General features: G+C 49.1%; 1 protein-coding gene and 1 long non-coding RNA gene across 10 annotated transcripts; one reads left to right on the top strand and one right to left on the bottom strand.

The window, feature by feature from the left end:
• The first annotated feature begins 738 nt into the window (after positions 1-738).
• STX16 (syntaxin 16) lies at positions 739-26,528 on the top strand. Of its 9 annotated transcripts, none has more exons than XM_032350214.1 (10): positions 1,509-1,574; positions 9,458-9,469; positions 15,971-16,086; positions 16,211-16,318; positions 16,710-16,850; positions 17,738-17,903; positions 18,994-19,085; positions 19,645-19,788; positions 21,019-21,099; positions 23,477-26,528. In XM_032350214.1, the coding sequence occupies exons 4-10, from the start codon at positions 16,226-16,228 to the stop codon at positions 23,579-23,581; spliced, it is 822 nt and encodes a 273-aa protein (XP_032206105.1). In that variant the 5' UTR covers positions 1,509-1,574; positions 9,458-9,469; positions 15,971-16,086; positions 16,211-16,225; the 3' UTR covers positions 23,582-26,528. The 9 variants fall into 9 exon arrangements, with proteins under 9 accessions (XP_032206098.1, XP_032206099.1, XP_032206100.1 ...); XM_032350213.1 differs by having other exon boundaries at positions 1,565-1,625; XM_032350207.1 differs by lacking the exon at positions 15,971-16,086 and having other exon boundaries at positions 739-1,625.
• Positions 2,818-5,732, bottom strand: LOC116594742. Its single transcript, XR_004287392.1, has 3 exons — positions 5,392-5,732; positions 3,830-3,910; positions 2,818-3,037 (listed from the first exon to the last, which is right to left on the bottom strand). It is a non-coding gene; the product is annotated as an uncharacterized LOC116594742 (long non-coding RNA).
• Positions 26,529-27,481: the final 953 nt, after the last annotated feature.

Below are 27,481 nucleotides of genomic sequence, written 5' to 3'. Positions count from 1 at the left end.
GCACGCGGCCCCGGGCTCGCTGCGAAGGAAGAAGTTGGGCAGGGGCAGGGTGGGGGCTGTCCAAGTTTCGGGGAACTTTTCCACTTGAAATTCTACGACCCTGCAGTGCCCCCTACAGAAGGCGGCCGCCGGGGAGGGCCGGCGCCCCCCGCGACCCCCGACTGCCCGCGGCGGCGTGGCCCGGGCGGCCTGGAGCTCCGGCTCCGGCTTTTTTTTTTTTTTTCCTCTCCTGGTTGTTTTTCGGATACATCTTTTCTCAGAATTGGAAAAAAAAAAAAAAAAAAAAAAGGCGAGCGCGAGCCGCCGCCTGCAGTGGAGCGTGCTCGGCCTCCAGAGGCAGTCGCCGCCAACTTTTCCGCTCCCGCCCCGGCTCCGCGCGCGCCTCCAACTTCGCCTGTGCTGGGGCGCGAATTTGCCTGCCGCTCGGCTCCACTCTAATGTGCGCCCAAGGCCCCTGGCGACCGTGTGCGGCCGGGGGCCACGCTTCTGAGGCTCAGGCCGACCCGCTCGTGCGCTTCCCCCGGCCCGGGCCCAGTTTGGGAAAGGGAAAGCGGGCGCCCCGGGAGCGCCCCGGGCAGAGGGCGGAGCGCTCCCGCGCCCTGGGGCAGGGGAGCAGGGAGCTCCCGCGCCCGGAACGTTGCGAGCAAGCCTTGTGAACGTCGCAGGGGGGCACTCGCGAGGGACGGACAGGAAGAGGGCCGGGGGGACGCCAGAACCCGGGACCACAGCACGGAAACGGCCCGGGGCTGAGCTGCAGTCAGATCCGGGGATGGAGGGAGCCGGAGAAGAGGAGTGAGGAGGCTGGGGAGGCAGGCCCTGCTGCCCTCCTGCAGGCCCGCAGGCCGCTGTGGCAGTGGAGGACCAGGCCGCCCAGAAAGGGAAGGGGTCAGGAGGTCGGGCCCGGGCCTTAGCCGGCTCGCACCAGGCCCAGGAAGGGAGGGCCAGGCGCCCTGGAGTTCAGGGCCCAGGCCTGCCCCGCGGTCGTCCACAGGAGGCCTGGGCCAGGCCTCTGGGGGGGAAACTGAGTCAGAGGCAGGCCTCGGGGGCCGGGCCTCGACGCCTGCGAGCCCAGTTAGGGGCAGGGGGCACAGACCCTTGGGGGTCTCCGAGACTAAAGGGGGGTAGGGGGCTTCAGGGCCTCCCAGCCCAGAGCCGGATTGGCGAGTTAGACGCTTGTAGATCCGAGGTCGGATTGGGGTGGGGTCTCCGGGACGCTGGCCAGCCCGGCAAGGATTGGGGGGATTCAAGTGCTTAGAGATCGAAGGCAGGCCTGAGGAGGGGGAGTCAGACAATTGCAAAGCCTAGGTGGTTATTTGGGGAGGGGTCTCCGCGCTTTGGCGAGGCGCAAAGCTGCGCCTGTTGGGCTCGGGGCCTTGTCCAGAGGGGTCTCCGCGCGGGGCGGGCCGCCTGGGCCAGGCCAAGAGAGAGAAAGTGACAAAACCAGGACGCTCGGTGGGCGGGGGGCCCGAGAGGGGGGTCCCCGAGGGTGAGCCATGGCCACCAGGCGTTTAACCGACGCTTTCTTGTTGTTGCGGAATAATTCCATCCAAACCCGGCAGCTGTTAGCCGAGCAAGTGAGTAGTCACACCACCTCCAGCCCTCTGCATTCACGTAGCATTGCTGCGGTGAGTCTCCCGGCGGCCTCCCACACGCGCCGCGCACCGCGCTCTGCCTGTCTGTCTGTCTGTGTGTCTCTCTGTTGGAAAAAACGAGACGCGAGTCAGGAGCTGAGCGACGTCGGAAGCGCCAGGCCCCCGGCGCGGCCCGGCCCGGCCCGGCCCGGCCCGCCTCTCCCCCCCCCCCCCCCCCCGCGGCCCGGCCCGGCCCGACCCGACCCGACCCGCCCGGCCCGGCCCGCGCGCGCTCACTTCCGCGCCCCTCCCCCACCCCGCCCCCGCCGCGGCCGGCCCCGCACCACGGGCCGCCTCCAATTTACATATGTTTTAACACGAAGATTGGGGGGGACCGGGGGGCCTTTCCGAAGCCTTTTCTGTCTCGTTTTGTTTCAGCCCCCCTCCCCCGCCCCCCGCCCCCACACGGGGCCTCGCTTGGGTCCCGGCGGCCGGGTCGCGGGCTCGCGGAACCGCCGTCCTTGCAAGTGCACGGCCCCCCCCCCCGCCGCCCCCAAAACGAGGAGGCGGCGCGGGCGTGTGTGTGCGGGTGTGTGTGCGTGCGGGTGTGCGTGCGGGTGTGTGCGTGCGGGTGTGTGCGCGGTTGGTGGTGTTTCCCGTCGGTTTTCCCACCCGTTTCTCCTGCGGGCCTCGCCGCCCCGCTGGGGCCGCGTTCCCGGCGAACGACCGCCTGGCTGTTCCCGGGGCTCGCGCGTGCGACCCCGACGCGCCAGGACCGTCGTTTCGCGTGGCCCACCCAGGACGTGAAGCTTTCCCCCCGTTCGAACTTTAAGACAAAACCACCACCACCGAACCCTTGGTGTGTCCGTGAAAGCCGACCTCCCGAGGCGCCCGTGTTTTCGGGTCTGGTTACCTGGCCCTTCCCTTACCCCGCGGTGGAGCCTGCCGCGGAGGCCGGGCCAGGGGCGGCAGGCGGGCCGGTCGCTGTTCCGAGAAGCCCGCCTTCCCCTCGGCGCCCCGGCGTCTCGCGCTCCCGTGCGCTGCTCCTCGAGGCGAGGGTCCGCATGCTCCGGCCGAGGCCGTGAGCCCGGGCGCGCCGGAAATGGGAAAGTGAGGGACAGAACTAGCTGGTAGTGGGGGCTCCTTGCTGCAGACCGGCGGGAGGGGAAGGAAGGCGACCCCCGGACCGGACTCCGGGCATCGTACTGCAGACACGCAGCTTGGGGCGTCTCACAGTTACCTCTCCCCTTAGGGACCGCGTTGCTGCTTCATTTTTTCCCTTTGTGACTTTACTGAATGCTTCTGAAAATCGTGCCATGTGTCCTGGGGACGGGAAGACCGTCCACAAAGACAGTTTTTCCTTTTTGTAAATCACAACTAGAAAATGTCTTTGGCCATATTGCTCCTATAGAAAAACTGTTCCAAGCCGTGTGAACAGTTGGTGGAATAAAATAGTGTAGTCGGGTCTAAAAGCGTAGAAAACAGGGGTGGGGTGTGTTTAGATTTTTATTTACTTAAGAATGTGAATGTGTTTTTTTTTTCCCTGCATGCTAACTAAAGAAATCTTATTCTACTGAAATAAGTGTAAATGGAGGCAGGCTAATTCCAGTGCAGATTTTGGAAAGAAGGTTCTGAAATAAGCCAAGAATTAGAGAGTACAAACCGAATGAATAAAACTCCTCAATGGAACTTTAGTTTTATCAAATAAGATGTCAAAATTACATATTCCTTACATGCCTTGATTTTATGCTACTGTTGGGGGAGAAAAACCCCACAGAACTAAAACTCACATTAATGTTTCTAAGGTATCAGTTTTAATTTATTGAAAAACGTTGTTTGCTTTTAAATTTTTAATCGTATATAAGGTTCAAAATGCCCTGAACCATTGGGTAACATGAGACTTTTATTCTTATTAATTATTAAATCAGACATTTTAAAAACCTGGTGTCTAAGCCGGGCAGCTTTTTTAAAGTGCATCTTTAAAAATGGTTTTCTACGTTGGGCAATTAAAAAATATATATGTATATATATATACGTGTATATATATACATATATATATAAAAGCTAAGGCAGATAATTAAATATGGATGGCTGGAGTATACAGTTCGGAAAAATAGACATGTCAACAAAAGGTGCAGATATGTATAGCAAACTCAGACAATTTCTTGAAAATAGATTTCAGGATCAGACTAAATACACACATCTCAGAACATTCAAAGATATGTTCTGTGTATTTTACCATTTAAAATACTACATACCTCGATTAGTCTATTTGGAATTTTTCTCAGATTGTAAGCAGTCAGATCATGTAAAATATCCTTGTAGTCAGTTCAGAGGATCTAAAAAACAGAATTTGCAATTAAACAAAAATGGCTTGCTTAAGTTAGAATTTAAAAAGAAAATACACATTCATATTTTTGTGCACATTAAAAAAACACATGGCATGTCAGATTTTTTGAAGCGTTCCGGGGCAAAGTATTATATCTTCAGTTTGCTTACAATTGATTCAACAGAAACGGTTCACACACACACACACACAAAATCAAACATGGCAAGTGTTAACATGACTAAGTACAGGGTATAATTCTTTCGACTTTTCTGGAAGTTGGAAAAGTGCTGTAAACATTTGGGAAGAAAGCCATGTCTAACACAATTTTTTAAAACTTGATCAAATAACTTAGGCAGTGTTTTCTCTGCATATCTAGCTCATAGAAATGTTAACACCTCGTTTCTGAATTGGAAATTTCATAACCGAGTAGCAAATCAAAGAAAATCATAGTTGTTAAATTTGAAAATAGACTGGGTTTTAGGTGATATTAGTAATGATGAGTTAATTAATTACAATTAAGTTTGTTAATTTTATCAGAGATACCTACTGAAATGTTCAGTAGTAAAATGTTAAAATGCCACTTTTTTATATACTTAACCCCCCCAGATGAAACAAATAAGAGAAAGTATTACTGATTTTTAAGCCTGTTGAGGACTCTGTGGGGTGACATTATACCATTTTACATACTTTTCTATATGTTTGAAAAATTATAAATAAAAACTTAAAAGATATATACAGGTCACTAAAAACATGAGAAAAATAATTAAAAGGAGGCAATTTGCAAATATGTAAAACTTGGGTAATTAAAAAGGAAGCAACTAAATTTTAGAGTTTAACTTAATTTAAAAAATCATAACCTGAATTTTCTAGTTCCTAGTTAGAAAAAGCTGTAGAAGTTGATTTTAGTGTGTATGTGTTACCTTACACACAGCCCAAAAGAAATCAGTAAATCACATTGAACTGATAGTTTGGGGGTTTGGGGTTTTGTTTTTTTTTTTCAAGTTTTAAATCTGAACATTCACATCCTTATTTAAGGAAAAAGCTGTGGAAATTGTCAAGTTGTATGCATGTGTGTATCTCACACCTCAAAACCAAGTACACCTAAAGCCGTATCATTCAAGAAACTTAAACATGCTTTTTTTTTTTTGCATCCTACTTGGAGGGGGAAAAACCCCCAGAAGTTGGGTGGTGGTGATGGGGGGCTTATTGTGCGTACCTACATGCATGCATACTGAAAGAGGTTTTTGCAGCATTCAGGCAAATATGTCACAGCTAAGCAGGAATTTAAGGAGGATGTACAGCGACAAAACGAAGTCCCTGGGGCCAGCAGAGACCTAAAGGTCCTTGACCCGACATCCCCTCTGTGATAACCCCTGTGCCTCTCTTCCTTGACCACATTCCATGGCGGCTGTAGGAAATTCCAGCAGCCAGGCATCCCACCTCTTGTGCTACCAAAAAAAGTCTTTGCCCATATGAACCCCAACTCTGTACCTTGTGTCCTGTGGTCCTAGCTCGGGTGCTGGCCCTCGGGGTCTCTGACACGGGAAGTCTCTTCCTTCTGCACGATAACCCTGCAGCCTTCGCGTTGCCGAGAGCTTTCTCCGTCTAGCTCAGCAGTCCCTGCTCAGACAGCCTGGTTAAGTTTCTTGCCTATGAATGAAACCTAGTGTTTCTGTGTGCTTTTTCAAGTTTACCACCCAGAACTGAACAAAATTCCACTTCATTGTGTTTTTGCTTGTACTGATACTGGTAAAACAAATTGTTAGAAACAGACTGGGGTTTGATTTTTAGATGTGGAGCAAAATGCAGTGGTTGGCATTTCTCATTCATTGTGTTTGGGCCTCAGTGTGGGCTCCCCCGGTCGCCGCTGTGCCTCAAGGGCAGGTGTGAAATAAAGGCAGGCGCAGGACTTGAAGTCTGGGAATGTAGGGTTAGTCGTCGCACTCTGCGGCTGACCCTGAATGTGTCTGTAGGCAAGCTTTTTAAACCCTTCCGACGTCTTTGCCTTATTTATAAATTGAGGGGCTTAAGTTAGGTGATTTCTAGGGTTTCAGTACGGTTTCTCCTGGCCCAGCACACAGCCCTAGCTTTCATTTAAAAAGGAGACAGCGTCCACAGCGTCCCCGTGCCCATCAGCCCGGTTCATGCAGAAATCCCGGGAAGCAGCTCCAGTGCTTTGCAGAAATAACTCTGACATTGTTTTGGCCAAGGGGAGGTTTTAAGGCACCCCCTCATTCAAGCAGTTTCAGGCAGCTTGGCTTTAAGTAGCTGAAATGAATTTACAAAGTAAAATAATCATTCCAAAAAAACGTGTCAAGTCTTAATGAAACGTAGTTGTTGAGTTGTTGTTCCGTCTAATGAGGTGCTGTAGGACGCGCGTGATTGCTTTGATCTGAGACTGGTCTGATTGAGGGATTGGAGCGACAGGTTAGCGTTGGCTGCTTGACCTGTCCTCTGCTTGAAAATAACGCCCAATCTGTAAATGGAAGCTGGGGTTAATTGGTCTTAGATTAGTTTGGAACTAGCACATTATTTTTAATGAAACATGGTATGCTTTAGGGGAAAAAATGATACTCAGGATTAACTAAGGTTGTAGGAAATCTGAAATCCTTCTTCAGTCTTGACGGTAATATTGGCCAGGGCTTACTGGGAGCTGACTGTGTGCCTGGCACCGGGGCTGTGTGCACGCGGGCACTTTCCGTGTGTGGCCTCATTTCATCCTCACAGAGGCCTGTCACACAGGTGCTGTTGTTTTTCTCATGAGACAGATGAGGGAACTGAGGTTTGCAGGAGTCAGGGAGCTCGCCCAGTGCCACCCGCCTGGCGAGTCAGGGTGCTGGGTTGGGGCCTCGGGCGAGCCTGGCTCCAGAGGCCCGTGCTAACCCACTGGGCCACAGCAGTGCTGGCTGCCCTTCCAGGACTCGTGGCGCAGGTCCTGGGAAATGGAAGAACCCATTGTTTAAATCTTTTTTTTTTTTTTTCTTTTTCTTGCACTAGGCTAGCATCTTCTGTATGTCAGTTAGCAACCACACAGAGTCCATTTTTACCAGCGTATTGAAGGTTCTCGTCCACACTGAGTCTGTTGGAAAATTAATTCTCTGTCTTTAGAATCCAAGTATGAAATCATTGTATATTTCTCTTTAGATTCATTTGCTTTCCTGCCTCTAAAGATTCCCTTTGAGCAGTGAGGCTTATTTGAGAATAAGGGTACTTTGTTGGATGAAAGTGAAGCAAACTTTTATTTGTGCAGTAACGGAAATAAAGTACACAGCACTCGAGCATAGACCTGTGCTTCCAACTCCGTTTGCTCAACTTTCCCAGACTTCCTGAGTAAACACAGATGCGTTTCCACTTACTTTTCAGTTTTATGTAGAAAGTTCTTTAGACTATAAATTCCACATGCTGCTTGGAGTTTCAATATTTGCTTGATTATATGCCATGAGCAGGTCAGAAACCTAGATTTAGACATTGTAAAATTTAGAAGGTGATGATGTGTAGTAACGTGTTTTCATTTGGCTGTGTTTTGGTTTTTCCTGATGGTAATTCTAAATGTTTTAATTTGGGTCCTGACAGAATTTTCTGGTAATTTGGTGGCTGGGGGAGTTTTGAAGGCCTTCTCTTTTTGAATAGCAAAATGGGATTGGCGGGGCGGGGTAGGGGGGTGCTCTTTGAAAAGATGACCTTCTGAATTTAATTCCAGATGTGGTATGTAGTAGCTGCCTATGGCTAGTAATTCCCTGAATTGTTAATAAAATTAGAGATGCTGGAAGGTGGGGTGGAAGGCGGCCCAAACACCTGGGTCTGTCCTCATCTCGGCCATTAAGCTCTGAGATTGGGGAAATGGATTTATAGATTTTGAAGCTTAGTTTTGTTACTTGCCATAGAGAGAGTCTTACCTAGCCGGTGATTCTGATTTCACCTCTTATCAACTAATAATTGTAGAAACCAAAAGATCAGGGTGTGTGTGCTTGGTTAATAATCGAGGACAGGCTCCCGAGTGGCAGAGATCTTAACCGTGGTTTGCAGTGACACTTTGTTCAAAGATCAGATGCCAAGGAGCTGCTGCAGAACAGGCAGATGGACAGACGGAGACCCCAAAGTTAGGGGTTTGCCCTGTGCCTTGTTTTATTAATACAAACATTTCAGTGCTTTCTTGATGAAAATGTTAAAGCTTTTAAAAAATAGAAACATTTTCTTTTTTTCTTTTTAAAGTAAAAGGTAATTAAATCAGATTTCCATTTGACACTATCTTCTCTGTTAAAATGTTCTAGTACTCCTGTTACGGCAGGGTGTATATGTAAATATAGTCCACTTTGCTCTCAAAGCAAATTGTGGAAGGAATGCAGAGGACTTTCAGCTTTCTAGAATGTCAGCTAATGGAATTGTTACATGGAGGAATATTGCTTGATTACACTTTTTATTACTGTCATTGTTTAATAATATTTTGGCCCTGATAGACCAGTTTCATTTGCACTATTAATTTTTAAATAAGGAAGTTGTGTTTTTAATTTTCTAAATTTACTGCTAAGCATTAAAAAAAAACCAACACAGTTGATTATTGAAATTTACCACTAATTATTTCACTGATCAATACTACACAAAAGAAAAAAAGACCCAGTTGTGTAGATTATCCATCATTAGTAAATATCTGTTCAGAAGATAAAGTTCCATGTTGATCTGAAAAAGGACCTTTAGTTTTAAATTGAAACTTAATCCTCTGGCTGCCGGTGCTGCTTCCTTCCTACCCCCTTAGGAAAAAAAAAAATCTCTCCTTATCTTTTTGTTTTGTTTTGTTTACTTGCTTTTCTAATAGCTTATAAATAACTATGTGCTTTCTAGACTAGTAATACTATATGGCAAGCAAATGGGAAGAGTTTTTCTTTTCTTTTACCACCTGTGTCTCTCTCCGGGGAAGAATGGTTTCTCGGCTTGCTTATTACCACGGATAAAGCCGTGTCTGCGGGATTGAATTTGTAGAGACCTTACATGTGTGGTCACTCAAATATTATCTGAATACAGCCATAGATGATTTTTGTGGGGTGTTCATTTTCTAATTTTGCTGCATTTGCAGGGCTGATTTACATGCTGAATGTACATGTATTTGACACAGTGAAACTGCATTTTAGCTTTGCTTTCTTTTTTTTTTTTTTAATCTTCCTAAGGGAAATTTAGAATATTGTGTATGATAGTTTATATTTATGAAACAGATTGGCATTATATTTTAGAGAAACTAAAGCAAGTGTATTTTATTTGTCTATTGTATTTTAATTTTTACAGCTGTTTATTGTTTGTTTCCTATATCATTCACCGAAACAACAATCACAGTAAATAAAGAAAAATATATATTGATGTAGCTTTTTTTTTTTTTAAAGGAACAATCAACAGGGGAAGATTTTTTAAATGCCTGGGTTAGTGGATCTTTATTTTTAGTTTGCTTTAAAGTTGCTTAAGATCAGTGTTCTCTCAACTGACCATACCTTGTCTGTCTGTCCCCATCCTTCTTTTTCTCTGCGATCCCTAACTGGATGGGACTGATGGGAACGACATGTCTCTTCAGGAGCTGGATGAGGTATTGTGTTTTGAATATTTTTGTATGTTAGTTAATAAAATTATGTTGGATTTTTCCTGAAGTCTTTGGTCATATACAGAACGCTAACAGAGCTTACATATATTTTAGCATTTATTTTGATTACTTATAATTGTTGTGCTTAACAATTTAATCCTCAGGATTTATTTAATATGCTTTCACACCAGGTAAATTGGTGGTTTAGGGAAGGGCTTAAGGAACTATTATTTACTGCTCTTAGGAAAGTGTCTCAACTTTGACAGCAGTAAAGATGGAGCCTTTTCTTGAACTTCCAAAAACTAGATTGTTTTTAGGCTTACGTGTGTAACTCACATGGAGTACAGAAGGACGTGATGTCCGGGGAGAGCCCAAGGGAAGGAGGGCTCGGGCCCCGTGGACCTGCCCAGGAGGCTTCACAGCCTTGTGTTTGGAGAGAGGCCGGTGAGCCTCCGTGTGTGCTCACTGAGCTGGAGGGTGCAGGGTCTGCTTTCTGCCCCCTTCCCAGCAGCACACTTTTGCCCTTTTCCTGACTTACTGACAGTTCACCCAGAAGATGAAGAGGGTGCATATTCCTAGCACTTTATTCTAGAAGCGCTAATGGAAGGGTCGAGGAGAAAGGAGATTGAACTGTGGCTGTCCATTTTGTGTCTCCATCACTCGTTTCAGCAGCAAAGGGGTAAAATTATTTTTCCCGAGGGTAGACCTTTTAAAAAGAGTAATGGAGGAGGGTGTTTTTTGGTTTCGTTTTTTTTTTTTTTTTTAATTTAGAAGTCTGACCAGTGAGCTGGGATTAGGTTGACTATCTTCAAAACCGTTGGGGCTCCTAACTAGAAGATAACTATCTACCTGTAGGCTTTAAAATCCTGTTTTACTCGTTGATAATAGCAACAGACAGGGAACAACCTCAGTATCCTGCATGGAGAACTGCTGAAATAAGTGAGGTAGACCGCGGACGCTCCGTCCCTCGTACTGAGCGTAGCCCTTCCCCGCGGGCGCAGCCCCCTGAGCTTCCAGACCCGTGGCTGAGAGCAAAGGAGCCCAGGGCCAGATAGCACCACGATGGGATTCCCGCTCTCTCGTTTCTGATTTAGAGACGAAGGACTCACATTGGTGCTTGTGTGTACTTAGAAGGTTTCTGAAGAGACACCATAAAGAGTTTGCAGGGGACACCGTCCAGGGAAAGTCTGGGACGGAGGAAAAACTTTCCTTTCATCGCTCACCTTTTCCTTAGGTTGGACATCTGTTGTTAAAACATGTGCATGTATTACTTTTGTCATGAAAAAACAGTTAGGATGTAAAAGCAGCTACCCTGAAGCGGGTAGCTCATTGAGCCACGTGCCATGGCCTCCCTGCCAGCACTCGGCCTGGGCCCGGGCGAGAGAAGCGGCTGCAGCGCACACAGTGAGGGGAAGCCTCTCCGGGGCGTGGCCGGCAGGATGCCCTTGGCTTTGCTGACCAGCTCGAGCGGCGTGAAGGTCTGGGGCTTAGGGAGGAGGCCTTGTAGGACAGGTGTTCCCCCTTGTTGAACAGTTCGGAGATAAGGGTCTTACGACCCCCAAAGGGAAGTGTGCGATGGGGGACAATAACAATAGGACAACTTGGGTTGAAGGCGCGTTGACCACTGTCCACATGGGGAGCATATCTAAAGTCGGGGCACTCAGGGTTGGCCCTCTGAGCCGATTTCCAGTCTCCCTCCTTCCACTGTTGGAGCTAGCAGGCCCTTCTGCTTTTCTTCTTAGCTTCTGGGCGTTTAAAGGGGCTCTCCACATTGTCACCAGAGACCCTGCGTGGAGAGCCCCTTCGCCACACACAGCTCGCGTGCTGTCGGAATTCTCGGGACTCGAAGCCCAGTCCCCTCCCTGTGCACGGGGCTGCCTCGTGCGCTCAAGCGCTTCACTTGGCCCTTCGTGTCCTTTGTCCAGACCCAGTCCATCTTGTATGGAGTGTAGCTTCCAGAATTGCATTTTATTTACTTCGCTCCATCTACATACTGTTGACCCAGCTGGTTATAATTGTACACTTGTCACAGCTAAATTCCCAGGGGCTGAGGTAGGGGCTGGGGATGTTCGGGAAGGGGGTCCAGAGCCCTGCCTCACTGGGGCTGCGGGGGGGCTGCAAATCCGTGCCTTCCGGGAGTGGTGAGAGTGACCCCCTGGTCCTGGGCGTGAGGTAGGTGGAAGCACACCCCTTTGGAGTTGAGGTCTGAGCAGACTTTGCTGACTACATCCCTTGGGTCTCCCGGAGTAAAGCCATCCTAGCCGGTGGCGCTCCGTCGTGTGTCCGCATTAGACTGTCATTCTCCTACTTAGATCAGCTTGAAAGTCTGCAGCCTGGGGGGCCGCTCTTCTTCCTTCTCCAGAAGTACCAGGTGCGGCGTCCCTACTCTCTTAACCCAGAGAAGTATCCGGCCCTCTCCTTTGCTCCCTGCTCTAGTCTACTTCCTCTTCTATAACAAAGTCATCTCCCAAGCTGTTGGGCTTTTAAAATTCATAATAGGACATAATAAAAAATTACAAGAAGTAAATGTCGAGCTCTCAAACCACCTAGCCTGGGCAGCGGGGAGTGATACAGTGGGGACATGGGGGCCCCAGACTGGGCCCACTGGTCACTTGCTGACAATGTCTGTCATGGGGGAGCCGGCGATGGTAGGGAGGAGGCAGGGGCTCATTGTCCATATTTGTACCACAGGGGGCAGTCCCCTCCAAAGACTTGTTGGGGTACAGAGATCAGTTTAGTGGAAGGGCGGCACCGACAACTCAGGCCATCATTGCTCCCTACTGATTTTTTTTAAGGACGTGTGTAGTAATTTGAGAAGAAAGGAAAATCAGTGAAACTAGCAGCATTTATATCTGTCTGGATGGTGTGATTCTCTTATTTTTTATTTCTGTATTTTTTTGTATATTTAAAAAGGTGTCTGTTTTGAACATTCATTGTTTCATAACCAGAAAAAGTAATCACTATTTTAAAACTTTCACAGATTTTAAAAAGCACACGGTAGTGCTGACATCCCTTGATTGAGTTCTGCCTGTGGCCTGACTTCATCATGTGCGCTCCTAATGATCTCACGTGGGAGCGAGGGTGGCCGGGCTGTAGTTTCCAACGTCCCTTCTGGACTTTCTAACTGTTCATTGCCACAAGCAATCCAGAATTGTGGGTATTGTTTCTTGTTGCGAAGGTATTATGACTGAACGTAGTTTATTTATTTTATTTTTAGACGTAGGGTCGGGGGCGGGGGGTGGGAGGGGGAGTGTGTCTGACCATGCTAATCTCAACAGAGGCTTTGCCTTGTCCTTAATCTTACTAACTCAGGGTTTTCTAAGAGTAGGGAGGCTCTGTATTCGGAGCAGCCAGATTCGTAAGAGTCTGTGTGTGTGTGCATTCCTTCCATAGATCAAGAGCTTGTCTGTACCGTCTGGTGCTCTTTTAGGGGCGAATGTCAACGTCCAGAGTGGATCAAGGGCGAAAGATGACTTGAGTGAGACTAGTAAGAAGTCTTTTTGGTGGGGAGGGAAAGAAGCTTTTTGGGTGTGCTGTTTTGAGCTTCTCTTGGAATTTTCCCGTGTTGGCAACCCTGGGTTAGGGTCGCACACCCCCACAGTTCTCGGAGGACAGAGCTACAAATCAGAGACAGGAATTCTGAAATTCTTATGAGTATAATTTTTACTAATTTTTTTTTTTAATTCAAAAAATAGGGGAAGATATTTTACTTGAGAAGCACAAGTTCATTTAAGAAAAGCTTTAAAGACTGGTGTCCTATATTCAGAAAGAGAACTAAGTTGAAATTCAGCAAGGATGAGTAAAGAGAATTAAAAATCTGGCCATTTTTAAAGCCTGTGTTGACTAGAATGGCAGCTTGAAAACTGATATGTCCTGGTCTTAAAAAAATAAGAAAACATGTTCTCAAATGTGAAGTGAGGTTTCTGAAACTGAAAGGGTGATTGTTTTGCACTTAAAATATATTTTTTTAATGTTCATCTTTGTTCCTGTTTCAAATAATTGACATTTATCTTCAGTTGTGTTTCTTCTTCTCAAAACAATGTGGTTTTCTAAATTTTAAGTTTGTACTGATAAAATAAACGACACATTTCGTCCAAGTACTGCTGAATTTCTTTTTCACGGTAAGCATGGCTATAGACTATGTAAGAGAGGGGACAGGTTTTCCCATTTTTCCAGTTGGCAAAACCCTGATGCAGTGTAGGGGATGCTAGGGCCGGCGTGGCCTGCTGGCGTCTGTCCCTGTGGGCGGGGGTCTCTTCATTAGCAGGCTTCCTTAGAGCATTGAAAGAGAAATGTGTTTGCCCCAGTTTTAACTTACATGCATTTTTGGGGGGAACAAAGCTCTTGAGTAAAATTAAGTACTGCTGAAAAGAGGTGGATCCACTTCAACTGACTTTTCTCATCTGACAGTTTCTCATTAGTTTCAGCTAAAATGATACTAATTACTATCCAGATAAATTTAGATAAATACCATCTCTGTATCTTTTTAGTTCAGTATGTTTGTAAAAACAGTACAAAGTGAGATCCTGAGTTTAAAAGCCATAAATAAAACAAATTATTACGCCATTGAAAATGATACAATAATAAAACATAGCGGGCTGGGTGATAAGCCAGGATCGGGAGAGCAGTGTTGCCCGTGAGGAGGCACCGCAGCAGCTCTGGGCCTCGCTGAGTTTTAAGAGCTGAAGGTGGAGGTTCCCGTTCTGCTCCCGCGGGCCCACGGCTCTGTGTCCAGCACTGCTATGTGCATGGCCGGTCCCTCTGCCCTGCACGAGGTTGCGCACCTCCTGGGGACTTCGGAGCAGGAATTGGAGGAACAGACAGCTCCGCTGTTTGCTGTCTGTCCTGCTCTGTCTAGGATGAGTCTGACCCTCATCGCCGCGTCCACAGAGGGTCAGGGAGGGAGGCCACTTTCGCTTGTGCGCTCCCTGGGAGCCTGCCCTGTAGTCCCGGGCACCGTTGGTGGGGGGACTGGGGCTGAGGACTGTGTTTCCTGGTTGTGTTTCAATCTGGAGGCTTGTTGTCCTGATTTGTTTTCTTAACAAATTGCAGTTCTGTTTCCCCGGCCTGCCAAAGTGCCGGGCAGCTTGTGCAGTAGATGGGGCTTCTGGAGTCCGCCCGCCGGGTGGTCGTCTGTCCCGGGATTGTGACCTTGGGCAAGCTCCTTAACTTTTCTGAGTTTCAGTTTCCTCATTTACAGATTGGAATAATAGTTCCTAGCTCACCTAGTTTCTGTGAGGACTAAAACCATACAAAGAACGTAAGATCCCTATTAGGGAGCTCTGAAAAATGAGCCGCGCCTGAGGGCTACAGCGTCGTGGACTCCGCCCCGGATCCCGCAGGTTGGATCGCACAGGTTGGATGGCGCACGGTTTGTTTACAACCGCAGATGACACCGTGGTCCTGTAGGGTCCACACGGCGGCGGAATGCTGGTGCCTTAATCACGACGCACAGACGCTCCAGGAGCAGTTACGAGGATTCTGGTCCCTTCGGTGTGGTCGTTGCACATGGTGTGAATGTGCAGAAGGCCCTAAGCCCCTGGGGGCAGAACTGGGCGAGGGGTGGGGGGCGCAGGGGCAGATGCAAGACCCCAGTTTGCTTGTAAGAATTTTGCCATAAACTGTTCAGGATTTAGGGCTTATTACTTGAAGAATTTTTTTAATGTAGGTTTTTCCTTACGTTCTGTTTTTCCTCTTTATCTGTGGATTTTTAACTTTTGCCTTGTTCCTTTATTAGAAAAGCAAACAAGTATTTGCTAAATGAATGAAAAAATAAATTTAGATAAATGCAAGGAAGGGGGAAGAAAAGCAATATAAATTCTTCACCCAGTTCTGCAGTACGATTTAGAAAATTTACACAGTATTACCTGTGCAAGACTTTTATATATTGTTTTCCATTATTTTCTGATCATCATTTGGATCTTTGGAAACTGGCAGTTCTAAATTCTGAGTCTGGAGGCACCTCAGTTTTCTTTGAACCTGTTCACTGCCTCTAGGCAAGAGAACAGCTTAACCAAGCCAGACCCACGATCACCCTCCCCATCTTCAAGGCTGTCTAAGGCAGTGTCTTATGCAGGGAAAATCAACGGGAGCTCTCGGTATCATTTCAAAATAAGTGAAAACGTTGCCTGTGGACATTGAGCTGAAGAAAGGACGCGGCAGGCAGGATCGCGGGCAGATTGTTCAGGGTGGCTTTTGCCAAATGGTGGGTAATTTGCTAATCGTTTTAGGCAGTTCTTTCACAGATTTTAACACACAGTTAATGATCTTGTGACCAAGATAACTGGATCAGCCCCATTTCCAAAATAAGCTAAATGTGTGAGAGTGAACCTCGCTCCTGTTGAACGTTTTGTTTGAGTCCATTTGTAACCTCGTGTTTTTTTTTTTAACTTGTATCTGATCGCATTCACTTTTGAGGTTCATGCCGTCGTCTGTTACACAGTACTAGTACTAAGAGGTCTTTCTGTTAAGGATCTTTTGTTGATTTTTTTTATTACATTTCTATAGCCAGATCAAGTCAAATTCATGTTCACAAGTATGTCCAAGAAAATTAAGAACTGGTGCATGAAAAGATAGGAAAACAGTCCCAAATCCTAGCAGTTTCAGAGCAAGCTTATGATCAGGCAAGTGCACTTACTGCTCCATTTTTTTGTCTTCTTAGGGAGCGACATTTAAGAGGGTGTAAGAGTTTGCCTGTCGGAGTGGCGTCTGAATGATGTTTTTTCATGTCCCTTTATTTCCCCGTAGCTCGCTGATGACCGTATGGCTCTGGTGTCAGGCATTAGCTTAGATCCAGAAGCAGCAATTGGCGTGACAAAACGGTCACCTCCGAAATGGGTGGACGGAGTGGATGAAGTAAGTTGAATGTTAGTTTCATACTTTCTTATTTCTTTAAGTCATGATGATGCCGATGTTTGCTGCGCCCTCTGCCGCAAAGACTGACCCCGTTACGCTTGAGTGTGCGTCCCTGGAAATACTTTGCTTTAGGTTTATTCAGTTCACACACCCCAAGAAGAGGTGTGTGTGTGCGCGCGCGATCTTGGCGTTAGGAGTGACTACCTAGATTATAGAGAGAAACTGAAGAACCGTGTGACGAGGGGGGTGTTTGAATGAAAAGTTGCTCACGCGTCAGTGAGCCTACAAGTCGGCCGAAGCCTGCGCTCTGTACTCGAGTGCAGCTGATGGTCTGGGAGGCCCACGACGCCTGGCGGGCATCAGTGGGGTCCTGGTGGTTTCATTTGTTTAGATACAGTATGATGTCGGCCGGATCAAACAGAAGATGAAGGAATTAGCCAGCCTTCACGACCAGCATTTGAACAGACCTACCCTGGATGACAGCAGCGAGCAGGAACACGCCATTGAAATCACCACCCAAGAGATCACTCAGGTGAGGATGGAGATGGACCCCAGGGGGGACGGGCATTTCCCAGCCTTCTCATGACCCTCTCAAAAGCCATTACGTGGTGCAGACTCTAAATCAGATCACACTTCCCAACCCCAAGTTCACAAAGGGACGTGAGGCCCTGAGTTCCCCCCCAAGAATCAGCATGTGTTTAGAGGAATGGGGCCGGGTTTCTCAGTTGTCAGTAGATACCACCGTGGACGGATTTAGAAGTGTGTACCTTTAATTGTGTACTAGTGATTACAAATTATTCATGTTAAAAAATGGTCCTCGTAATCGGAAAAGATCGGGAGCTGTTGCCCAAGACTCGAGTGTATTAGTACCTCGAGGAACTTAGTACCCTAGAAGAATTCCTTGTAAAATGCTCAACTTGAGTAATTTTTAAGTAATCTGACTAGTGTGGGAGCTCTAGTGTTTTACATTTTTTACTTGTGTGCATCTCCTGGTTGTGATCCTCAGTGGAGGGGCTGGGTGCTCTGGGAGAGCCCTGGGTGTTGGAATGTTGGAATTCCAGCTCTTGGCAAGGTAACAACGCCATGGTTCTCGTCCCTCTGACTCTGGTGTTCTCATCTATAAAATGGGAACAGTCCTATTAATGCCTGCCCCAGGGTGGGCATGGGGGTTAAGTGAGAAGATTGCAACAGCAGGGCAACACGTGACGGTGCGTTAGAAGGTGCGCCCCGCGTCCGTTCCCGTCTGGCCGGGTCTTTCTGAGGATGTAGATGAGGCCTTCGGCAACTTTGATCTGGTCCCCTTGCCCGAGGTCCATGTGCGTGAGCAGCGCGGATGCTGTCCCTGGGACGGGCGTGCGGAGGCGCTGGCGCCCGGGGCCCCTTCCCGGCCCGCTGCGAGCCGTGGGCTTGTCCTCCCAGCTCTTCCACAGGTGCCAGCGAGCCGTGCAGGCTCTGCCCAGCCGGGCGCGCAGGGCCTGCTCCGAGCAGGAGGAGCGGCTCCTTCGCAACGTGGTGGCCTCACTGGCGCAGGCTCTGCAGGAGCTGTCCACCGGCTTCCGGCACGCGCAGTCGGGCTACCTCAAACGTGAGTGTCACCGGCTGCCCTGAGGGCTTGGGGGTCGCGAGGATGCCGGCGTGGGGACCGCGGACCGCTTCGGTCTTCATCCTTCTCTTTCGCTGCTCGTTTTCCCTTTCCTCCTCCGCCCTCCGTGATGACCCCTGGGGGAACTTCACACCTTCCGGTGCCCACGGGAGCCCCCGCCCCCAGCGGCCCCCACGGGAGGTGCTGCCTGGACGGAGGCTGGGCACAGGCTGTCAGGACAGCCCACAAGCAGCGAAGCGTCCTGCTTCAAGAATCGTGGGAGAATCATTGCCGCACGTTTGTGAAGCCTGTAGCTCTCCAGATGGTGGGTTGGGGGAAGCTGCCAACAAAGAGGTGAAATCCGCTGTGATGACGTGAAAGCTTTCTATTTCCATAACGACTGAAGCATTCAAGCGCCTGGAAACCCTTTCTGGGAGCAGTCGAACCCCTGGCTGCTGGCTGCTTGGCACTAGTGACCCACTCAGCCCACCTTCTCTTCCAGACAGTGGGAAGTCTGGTTGGCCACAGCCGCATTCGAATTACCTCATAAACAGTTTTACTTGATGCCACTATAATCAGTAGTCTCCCCACATACCGAAAAAACAAAAACCAAAACCTAGTTCCCCCTCCCTAGTTCCCCCTCCCTTTAACAACTGGCATATTTGTATTTTAATTTCAATACTTCTGAAATTTGATTAGGGCCATTTGGAATTGTTGCTAGAGATGCTTCTAGAGAGAAATACTGATTTTTTTAAAAAAATGCTTTGTAGCAGCAGTTAGATTAAATATTTCTGCCTCACTTAGAGTCTCTCAGGTGGCTTTAAGTGTCCCGTTGTCACTCACTTGGCATCAAGTGAGTTGTACATGTGTACAGTGTGGTTTTTGTCTTGAATAACCCTCAGTGCGTGCATATCGTTACCTGTTTATAACCCTTGACTCTACCCCCGCCTCTGTTGGAGATAGGCTCCTTTTAAAGCTAAGAATATCTCCATTTTGACTGTTGAGTTTTACTCTAGATTTCCCCTTTTTAATGGTGGAACAGTAACCAGGATGGTTTACGTACTCGAGTAAAGTGAATTCCTATCTGTGATAGGCATGAAGAATCGAGAGGAAAGATCCCAGCATTTTTTTGATACATCAGTACCACTAATGGATGATGGAGACGATAATACTCTTTATGACCGGGTACGTGAAGGGGCTGCAAGACGGGCTGCTGTGCATCTGCGCTCCGTTCTGTTCCTTCTCCTCATAGACCTGTAGCTTCCGTGCAATGCCGATGGGGCAGCGCTGCTTGACCTGTACATCCGTCAGGTCGTTTTTGCAGCAGGTGGAGGAACAGTCATGGGGGCCGTACTGTTCCTTCCTTCCTGTAGGCTGCAAGGAGGCCTTGCGGTCTGCCTTCCAGAACCTTCGGGAAAGCAGTCTGCACACCGCACGTTGGGAAGAACCCAGAGAAGTGCAGGGTCACCCCCGGTGGTTTTGCTGCTCGGCCCTGCATAGCCGCAGATGGGTTCTCTTCGTGTCCCCTGCTTTGGCCCCTAGTGCTTTAGACCGTCCTGCTTGTTTAGGAATTCGGATCTTTCCTGTCAGGGAAAAATAAGTGCTTATGTGTTGTGTTTATGTGCTTTATAGAAATATTTTCAGAATTCGGTCTTTAGATGGTATCTGCAGCTGTACAGTGTACCATCTGGTGGGGGAAGAGGAGAATCTAAAGCTACAAATCCGGTGCTTCCTGTCTCGCTAGGGTTTTACAGACGACCAGTTGGTGCTGGTGGAGCAGAACACGCTGATGGTGGAGGAGCGTGAGCGGGAGATCCGCCAGATCGTGCAGTCCATCTCCGACCTGAATGAGATATTCCGGGACTTGGGAGCGATGATCGTAGAGCAGGTATGTGCTTTACCTTCCTCATCGCCGAGTCTTCCTGCCGGGACATCTGGTCCTTCTGGAGACTCTCGAGTCTGCATTCGTGTCGGGAAACAAAATTTGACTCTCCTCCCCCCGTGTGTGTGTGTGTGTGTGTGTGTGTGTGTGTGCTTACACACTTACATGGGTCTGCGTATGTGCAAATGATAGGCATATACTAATGTCCATTTCCTATAAAGCTACTGATAACATTTATTTTTTTAAGTGAAAGATAAATATGGGTAGACGGTCTCGTGTTCTCTGCCCATACTTCAAGGATGCTGATGAGACCACCCTACCGGGGGGTCTGGTGAGTTCTGCCCCCACTCAGCAGTGATTCTGGCAATAGATAAGGTTTCCCTTCTAATTTTGGCAGGTTACTGTGTAAGGGCAACTGGAACCACTAGCTTTCAAGTAGAATTAAATTGTTTGTTCAGTGTTACAATCTGATTAGGGTATTTTATTATCTTGCCAGCAGGGATTTGGGTCCTGATCCCCCTGCAACCAGCTGCACAGTGGAGTGTTGAGGCCGCGGAAGATCTAGTTACAGTAATTACTCTCGCGGTTCCCGAGGAACTGCGCTTGCCACCTCGTCTGATGCAGCGGGTTCCATTAAGAGCTCTGTTCTCCACATAGCCTGGTGTTCCCTTCTTTCCGTTTGAACCGACAGATTAAACAATTAAAAACAAAATTCCCCTTGAGGCAAACGTGTAATTTTACATGGTGGGTCGGAGCTCACTGTCTCTGCTCTGACCTGTGGACACCCGTGTCGACGTTGACAGGCGTGCTGGTCGGTTTCCAGGCCTAATCGTGACTGGGCCTAGCTTAACCAGCGCGCTCTGCTCACTGGAATCCAAGCATTTAAGCAGCCCATGGGCACAGAAGTCAGGCCCGCGCCTCGCAGAGCCTGTTTCCGCTCAGCCGTGTATCTCTTAAAGGCAGTAAGGCTGAGTGTGGCATATGTTAGAGCGGCTAAATCCGGAAACGAAAGCTTAGTTTGTCAGTATTTCTTTCTCATGAGTTAGACTTCATGTAACTAACACGGCACTCTGCCTCTGAGTGGCTCATACTGCTTGATGACGGGTTCCAGAGCTTTCCGTGTGCCCCTTTCTAGCAGCGGTTGAGTAAAACAGATAGTGCTTGAGTCACGGCGGCTGCAGCTGCAGGTTCCCAGTGGCCGTTGTCGGTCGTCTGTAACTGTCATCTCTCACTCAGGGTACAGTCCTTGACAGAATTGACTACAACGTTGAGCAGTCCTGTGTTAAGACCGAAGACGGCCTGAAACAGCTTCACAAGGTAATGCCGTGCGTTTCCGCAGCCGAGAGTTCGGGGAGCCATTCTCAAGTACCCGGGGCACGGGGGGTCCCGCAGCGGCGGGGTGTGCAGGAACGCCCCGTGTCTGTGTAGGCGGCGCCGACCGCGGGGGACCGGTCACCCTGCTGCAGGGAGCCACTCCACGGGCACCTTGCACCTGGATTCGAACATTGCTGAGAAGTGACAGGAGATTATAAAGAAATGGGGCGTTTCTTCCTTTCAGAAATTATTTCATTCTTTGGCTCCTCTTGTTTTAGGAAATCAAGGGAATGGGCGTTTGCTAGGTCGAACATTCTGTCCACTTGTTGCTGCCAACTCAGGTCTCTCTTGCTGTGACGCATTTCTGATGCGTTGCTGGCAGAGGATTGCTCTGGAGCAGATAAAAATCTCATTTTCCCTTTTAATTACCGCAGTATGTCTGTGTGCCACCTTGAGAAAAGCATAGTTCGTTGAAGTGAGAGTAGCTCTCGTAGTCTTCGCTAATAAGGTAGCTATCTCTGGGCTGCCTTTCATGATCTTTATTGAAAAATAACCAGGAAGCGTCTTAGGAATCTTGTCACCAGTATTGAGAAACACCCGGAGGCAGCCGAGCAGCCCCCCATGTGACTGGGAGCGTCTTTTCTTTAAAAGGCACGGACGCTCGTCCTTCGCAAGTCCAGTAAGTCCCGCCCATCTCCGTGCGGCTGTTGAGACCGTGTGAGGCCGCAGCCAGCTAATGAGCCTTTCTCCGGTCTGCGCGTGGACGGCTCTGCCGCCGTTCGGGAGCTGGTTGCTCTCCGTGGCAGGGGTGGCCCCGTCTGACGATGACCCCAGCTTTACAGAAAGGGATCCCTGCACCTCCCGTGTGCTCGCGGCCGCGGCAGGGCACGGGGTGACGCCAGCGCACGATGGAAGGGAAGGCCCTGCCCCGGGCAAGCAGAGAGCTTCTTGAGCTGCCGAACCTGTGTATGAATGACTGGTGACTAGCTTGAGTTTTCTTCTCTGAAATACCCACTTTCTGATACGCTGTTGAATTATGCATTGGTTTTGAAGTTTCTTAAATAAAAGCTAGTGAGACATGTTTTGTAATAAGGCACAGATAAAGGGCAGAGCTTTCTCCGCAGGAGTGTACAAATCCAGTGGGAACTAGAAATTTTGTTTTGGGTTCTGCTTTATAAATCGCTTTGAGAAGCTTTAAAGTATATCGTTTCATATCGGTTTCCCTGGTGTTCTAGGTTCCGTATTAGAGCAGCAAACGTGCTCCGGCTTCCCCCTCCGGTCACACTGCTGTCAGTGGCGTGGCTGGCCAGTCCCCTGGCGGTCCCCGAGGAGGATGGAGCTGGGGGTGGCTTCGCACGGGCCGGACTCTGCAGACGCGTTAATCTGCCTGCCCCGATGTTCCCTCCCTGTGGGTGTGTAGGCTCCCTTAGGAAACAAAACCACCAGTCAGAAGGTTGGTGGGGACCGCAGAGGTAAAGCAGAAGAGATCGGACATTCTCATACGTCTCCATCAGGCTGGCTCCTTTGTGTCCTTCCCTGTGAAGGAGCATCACCTGGGGAGGGCAACCTCGCAGCTCCCTCCTCGGCCACACTCCTCTCCCGGGTCAGTCCCTAGGAACCCAGGTGGGGCGTTTTTGTGTGAGCACAACAGGCTTGGTGTGAGTGAGGGCGTCCCCCTCCCCGCCCCCGCCGCCCAGCCCTGCCCAGGGCCTCCAGGCGGCTGTGGGCAGGGGAGGAGTGCAGCGGGTGCTGAGCTCGGGAAGCTCCTGTCTGTCATGCTGGCGGAAGCACTGCGGGCGAGCGATTATCTCAGGGAGGCTCTTTGTGCACTTGAGACCCGTAGGGCATACTTTTCGCACTCCCGTTGCAGCAGAGGAGTGTTCCTGTTTCCAGCATCAGGGGAGGCAGAAAACGCCCCCCCTCTTGGGGGCCCGTCAGTTTATGCACACTGGCTGGGGTGACCTCAGCCTGTTGTTGAAGGTCATCACGGAGGAGGTATACGTTCATCCCAAAAGCTGTGTCCAGAAACAGGAGGCTCTCCTCAAAAGAGTGGCTCCTTGGGGTCAGTGGAAGGTGAGGAGAAGCAGGTCCACCCAGCCCTGGGGTGGAATTTGGGGCTCCTGCCGCCAGCCTGTGTCCTTTGTGGGCCCGGGCCGGCTCCCGTGCACCCAGGGTAGCTCGGTAGCTCCGGCCTCCTGCAGGCTGTCCGCCCCGCATTGAGGAACGTGCTAGAACTGACGGCAGGGCTTGTAGTGACGTGACGTAGCCTGTGGCAGAGGAGCCAGTGATGCAGACAGAGCCGCAGGCCCAGGACTGGAAACAACGAGACTTGATTTTGGATTTTTGGGAAAATGACAGCCTTTTTCCCCTCTCTCTATAGGCAGAGCAGTATCAAAGGAAGAATCGGAAGATGCTTGTGATTTTAATATTATTTGTCATCATCATTGTCCTCATTGTTGTCCTCATCGGTGTGAAGTCTCGCTAGGCGTCCGTGGGGCTGCGCGTGCCACCCGCATGGCCTCCCAGGCGCGAGGGGCATGGCCACCCCGCGGGCACAGCAGAGGTGCAGGCTGTGGACCATGTGGGGGCCGCGAGCGCCGGCCGGGACTCCTCGTCACGGTCGTGCTCAAGCAGAGGGACGGGCTTCTGGTTTTCCTTCGTTGTCAAGAATTTAAGGACCTTTGCTACTGCTGCAGAATAGAGATTGAGCTGTGTCATCAGTGATAATATATATTTTTTTTAGAAAGAGAAAAATGAGTTGAATGTTTACAGGCACTCCACAAGTTGGTCGATACTGTATGTGCATATGTTATTTTTTTAGCTGTCATGTCGGAGCAACATGTTAAAATAATTTTTGGAAACATTTTTTAAAAACCATCTGGTTTTTAAGAAATTTGGTACCAAAAATTTGTGAGTAGAGGCAAAAATGCCTCTTCATCTTTCTTTGTATGTTTTCCTGTTGAAAACAAACTGAGAAGTCCTTTAAGAATTTATAATCCATTCCCCATTAACTTAATTTAGCTTTTCCATCACTGTTAATGATCAGAGTAACAAAGTGTGAAAAAGAAGAAACCATCATTGATGGTAATTAACACATTTAGATGGGCCGGTTACAACGGCCTCATAAGTTTGAGTTAACTGTAAATGGGCTGTTCCTCATCCAGAATCCGTGCCCTGCATCTTCTACTGTAAACCAAAAGGGGTTACTAAACAAAACCACCTAAACTTAGAAGTTGGTGATTCAACCCGACCTCACCAGAAAACATGCAAATGGCAGATGAGCAGCGTCGTGGAAGTCACCAGAATCAGCCAGTGCGTCCCTGTGCTCGTACCCAGCCGTCCTTGCTCAATCCATTACTGCTACACTAGCCACGTGATGGCCTGTTCAAGCCAGACACCATTTAATGAACTGTGAATTTACACACAGGCCCTTCTGAACGGGCCGCCCCATTTAGGATTAGTGGATCTCAAATTATTAACCAAACATCGCTCCATTTCAAAGTCAAATACGCCACCAGTGGTATGATCTATCAGCTCCTTCCCTGCTGCTAACGTGCCCAAGAGAGTAGGCGCGTTCCTGCAGATTGTGACAATCTGGATTAGGAAATCCCTCCTTTGCGTGAGCATGAATCAGATCGCCAAAGCAAGACTTTGCCGTTTACTTACCTATCATCAATATGGTGCTCGAATATATTTCTTGAACTGTAGAATAATGTGGAAAGTGATGGCGACTTTGAAAGCTGAAGTTGTTCGTGTTTTATTGGGTCTTGAGACACCAGTATCTTTTTAATGGTCTTTGTATAATTTCCAATGGCTCCTCCATTGTTTTTTACCTCTCCTAAAAAGTTTGAGAAGAGCATGACTTCATTAAATGTGCCGTCCTTTATTTGGATCAGTCACATAAAATATCTCTTTAGAATTGACTTTAAAGTAGGTTTCTGGAAACTTATACTCAAGTCCAGAGGTTCAAGTCATCCAAACAGATCATGGTCTTAATACCCAAACCCACGTCCCAGCCTTCTCTTCCCAAGTCGTCTGTGACTCCAGGAGGCCACTGGTTTTCATATTACTGCCGTGACTGTAGAATGATCTAGAGACGCCCCTGGCATTTCAGGAAATCACGTGGTATTCCCTGACAAACAGTTATTTATTGGGAAAAGGGTCGGGAAATATGAACCCCCACCTCCTGGATCACCCCCGACATGTGGGGCTTCTCCAGACCTCGTGAGGAGCTCTAGGCACTCCCCACTCAGCCGAGTCGAATCTGGTGGCAGAGTCTGGGTGTCCCGGAGACCAGCTTCCCCAAGGAGCAGGGCTGCGCCGGGCAGGGCTCTTCCCTGCCTGTCGGCCTGCAGCGGCACTACTGAATGACTGGTGGAGCTTTTAACATGCTCAGTCTTACCCTTGAAGGAAAGTGACCCTTTAAGAAAGGATCCCACAAGAAAGAAGGGATCGCCATTTATTTATGTTTATTTTCAGTTAATAGGGGTGATCGGGGTTGGTTTTTGCTCCCTACCCCCTCACCCCATTTGGGTTAAATAATAGAGCTAAACAGACGTGGTGTCAAGGATCTCGAGTGGTGTGAAGCCAGCGTGGGGCCACTGTCTGCTGCCGTAGCCTCGCCCCACGGCGGGAGGCCGCCCCAGAACCTGGCGCCAGCGGGCCCAGCTGCTCTAAACACTGTATTTTTCTTTTGAGCCTTTATCAGGGAAAGATCAGCAGCCTTGGGGCAAGTAAGAGAAAACTGGTCATGGAGTCCTGGTCCCTCAGGGTCATTCTTCCCCTCTAAGGAGACGGGCACCTGCAGGCAGCCCTTGCCTGCAAAAAGGCTGAGGCGTCCCTCTGTCAGGCTCTGGTCGCGGTGAGCGCCGGCCGCCTCTTCCCCGCCTGCGGTGCGAGCAGAGCAGAGGGTCGGCAGGGAAAGCTCCTTCCGGGCACCCCTGGACTCAGCCCCGGACACCTGCGCCCTCCGGCATGTCCTGGGGTGGTTCGTTGGACGGCACCGGAGAGGAGAGAAGTCAGTGTTGACCATGGGGTCTCCAAAGCTCCAGATCTTTCCCGAGATTGTAACTGAAATCTACTGTCTCTTCTCGTATTAATTTGGGGGTGGGGGGTGCTGTCTTCGCCATGGACGTGAAGCAGTGTATGTCTCTAATTTAACGGATTTACCGCTTTCTCTGCTAATTGAGAGAGCATTATTTATTTGTTTTGACACAAGTGCTTTCAGTGTTTTATCCTAGCTAATGGCTTCTTAAAGGTAATAAAACCCTTCCAACCTAATTGGTCAGATAAGACTTTTCTTCTTGTGTGCTTAAATAAAGCAATTAGTGAAGCGCTTCTATCCAAAATGACTTTTTTTGGTCCTTTTTTAAAACTAATTTACTGTTCCTGGAAACTTTTTGTACAATAAAGCAGTCGTGCGGATTAAAGAACATGCTGCAGTCCTCGTATTAATTTTAACGACGGGGCTTGTGTTTCTTCCCATGCGTCTGTGTTACGGGAGGGCCTGGTCCACTCTGGGATCGTTTGGGCCAATGACTCTCTGTCTGGTGTCTGAGGCCTTGCCTGTGTCTGAAAGTCCGTCCATCTGCCTGATGGACGCTTGTGGACGGACCGATCTGTCTGCTTTCCAGCATACAAAAGGGAAACTGTCTGCCGAAAAGGCAGACAACTACTTTTCTTATGAAAATGCATGCTTCCTATACCTACCCAGAAACACTTGGGAGATCTTCAAGTAAAATGTAGTCCGTGTGCCTTGCTGAGAAATCCTACTACAGCCAGGCTCCGGGAGACTGGAATTTCTAAGTGACTTTAGATGTTTCCTGTTCCGTTACACCGAACACTTCAGGGATGGTCTTTGCCAGCTAAACCCAGAGCCAGGCCCACGCTTTCACCCGGAACGTGCCCGCCTCTGGGCTCCTCCTCAGGGACCAGGGTGGGTCTTTGTCACCTAAGCATCGCCGTTCACGTCATCCAGGTGTGATGGCATCTGTCTTCGTGTCCTTAAATCCCAGCGTCTGCTCCGCGGGAGCGGACTTGCCCGGGAGTCACTGTGGCAAGCCAGGCATTCTGTCCTGTGAGGCACCTGCTGCCCAAGGAGGTCATTGACCTTCCTGTTGGTGAACTACACGGAGCGGGCGGCCTTCTCCTGTTGTGCTCGCTCCTTGCTTTTTTGGCTAGAAATTCTATCTCCCCAATTGTTCAAAGCCCACTGGCTCTGTCCAAGTATCGAACCCGCCCCTCAAAGGATAGACACTTGCTGCAGGCTTCAAGAACATTCTGACCAGTGATGACCTTGAAGGAGCCCTCCACCCTGGATGGGACAGCCGTGTAAGTGGTGATGCGTGTGAGCGCACTGTGGGCTCTGGGGGGGGGTGGGCGGGCG

Source organism: Mustela erminea, chromosome 7, assembly GCF_009829155.1.
Source record: "Mustela erminea isolate mMusErm1 chromosome 7, mMusErm1.Pri, whole genome shotgun sequence".
Taxonomy (NCBI): domain Eukaryota; kingdom Metazoa; phylum Chordata; class Mammalia; order Carnivora; family Mustelidae; genus Mustela; species Mustela erminea.
Note: the sequence above shows the minus strand (reverse complement) of the source record. Positions and strands in the feature narration are given on the sequence as shown.

Excerpts from the sequence above, each read along its gene's own strand:
- STX16 (XM_032350207.1), top strand. The coding sequence starts at position 1,494 with ATGGCCACCAGGCGTTTAACCGACGCTTTCTTGTTGTTGCGGAATAAT. Across the intron at positions 19,789-21,018 it reads GAGCGATGATCGTAGAGCAG|GGTACAGTCCTTGACAGAAT; the intron begins GTATGTGCTTTA and ends TCTCTCACTCAG. Across the intron at positions 21,100-23,476 it reads GCCTGAAACAGCTTCACAAG|GCAGAGCAGTATCAAAGGAA; the intron begins GTAATGCCGTGC and ends CTCTCTCTATAG.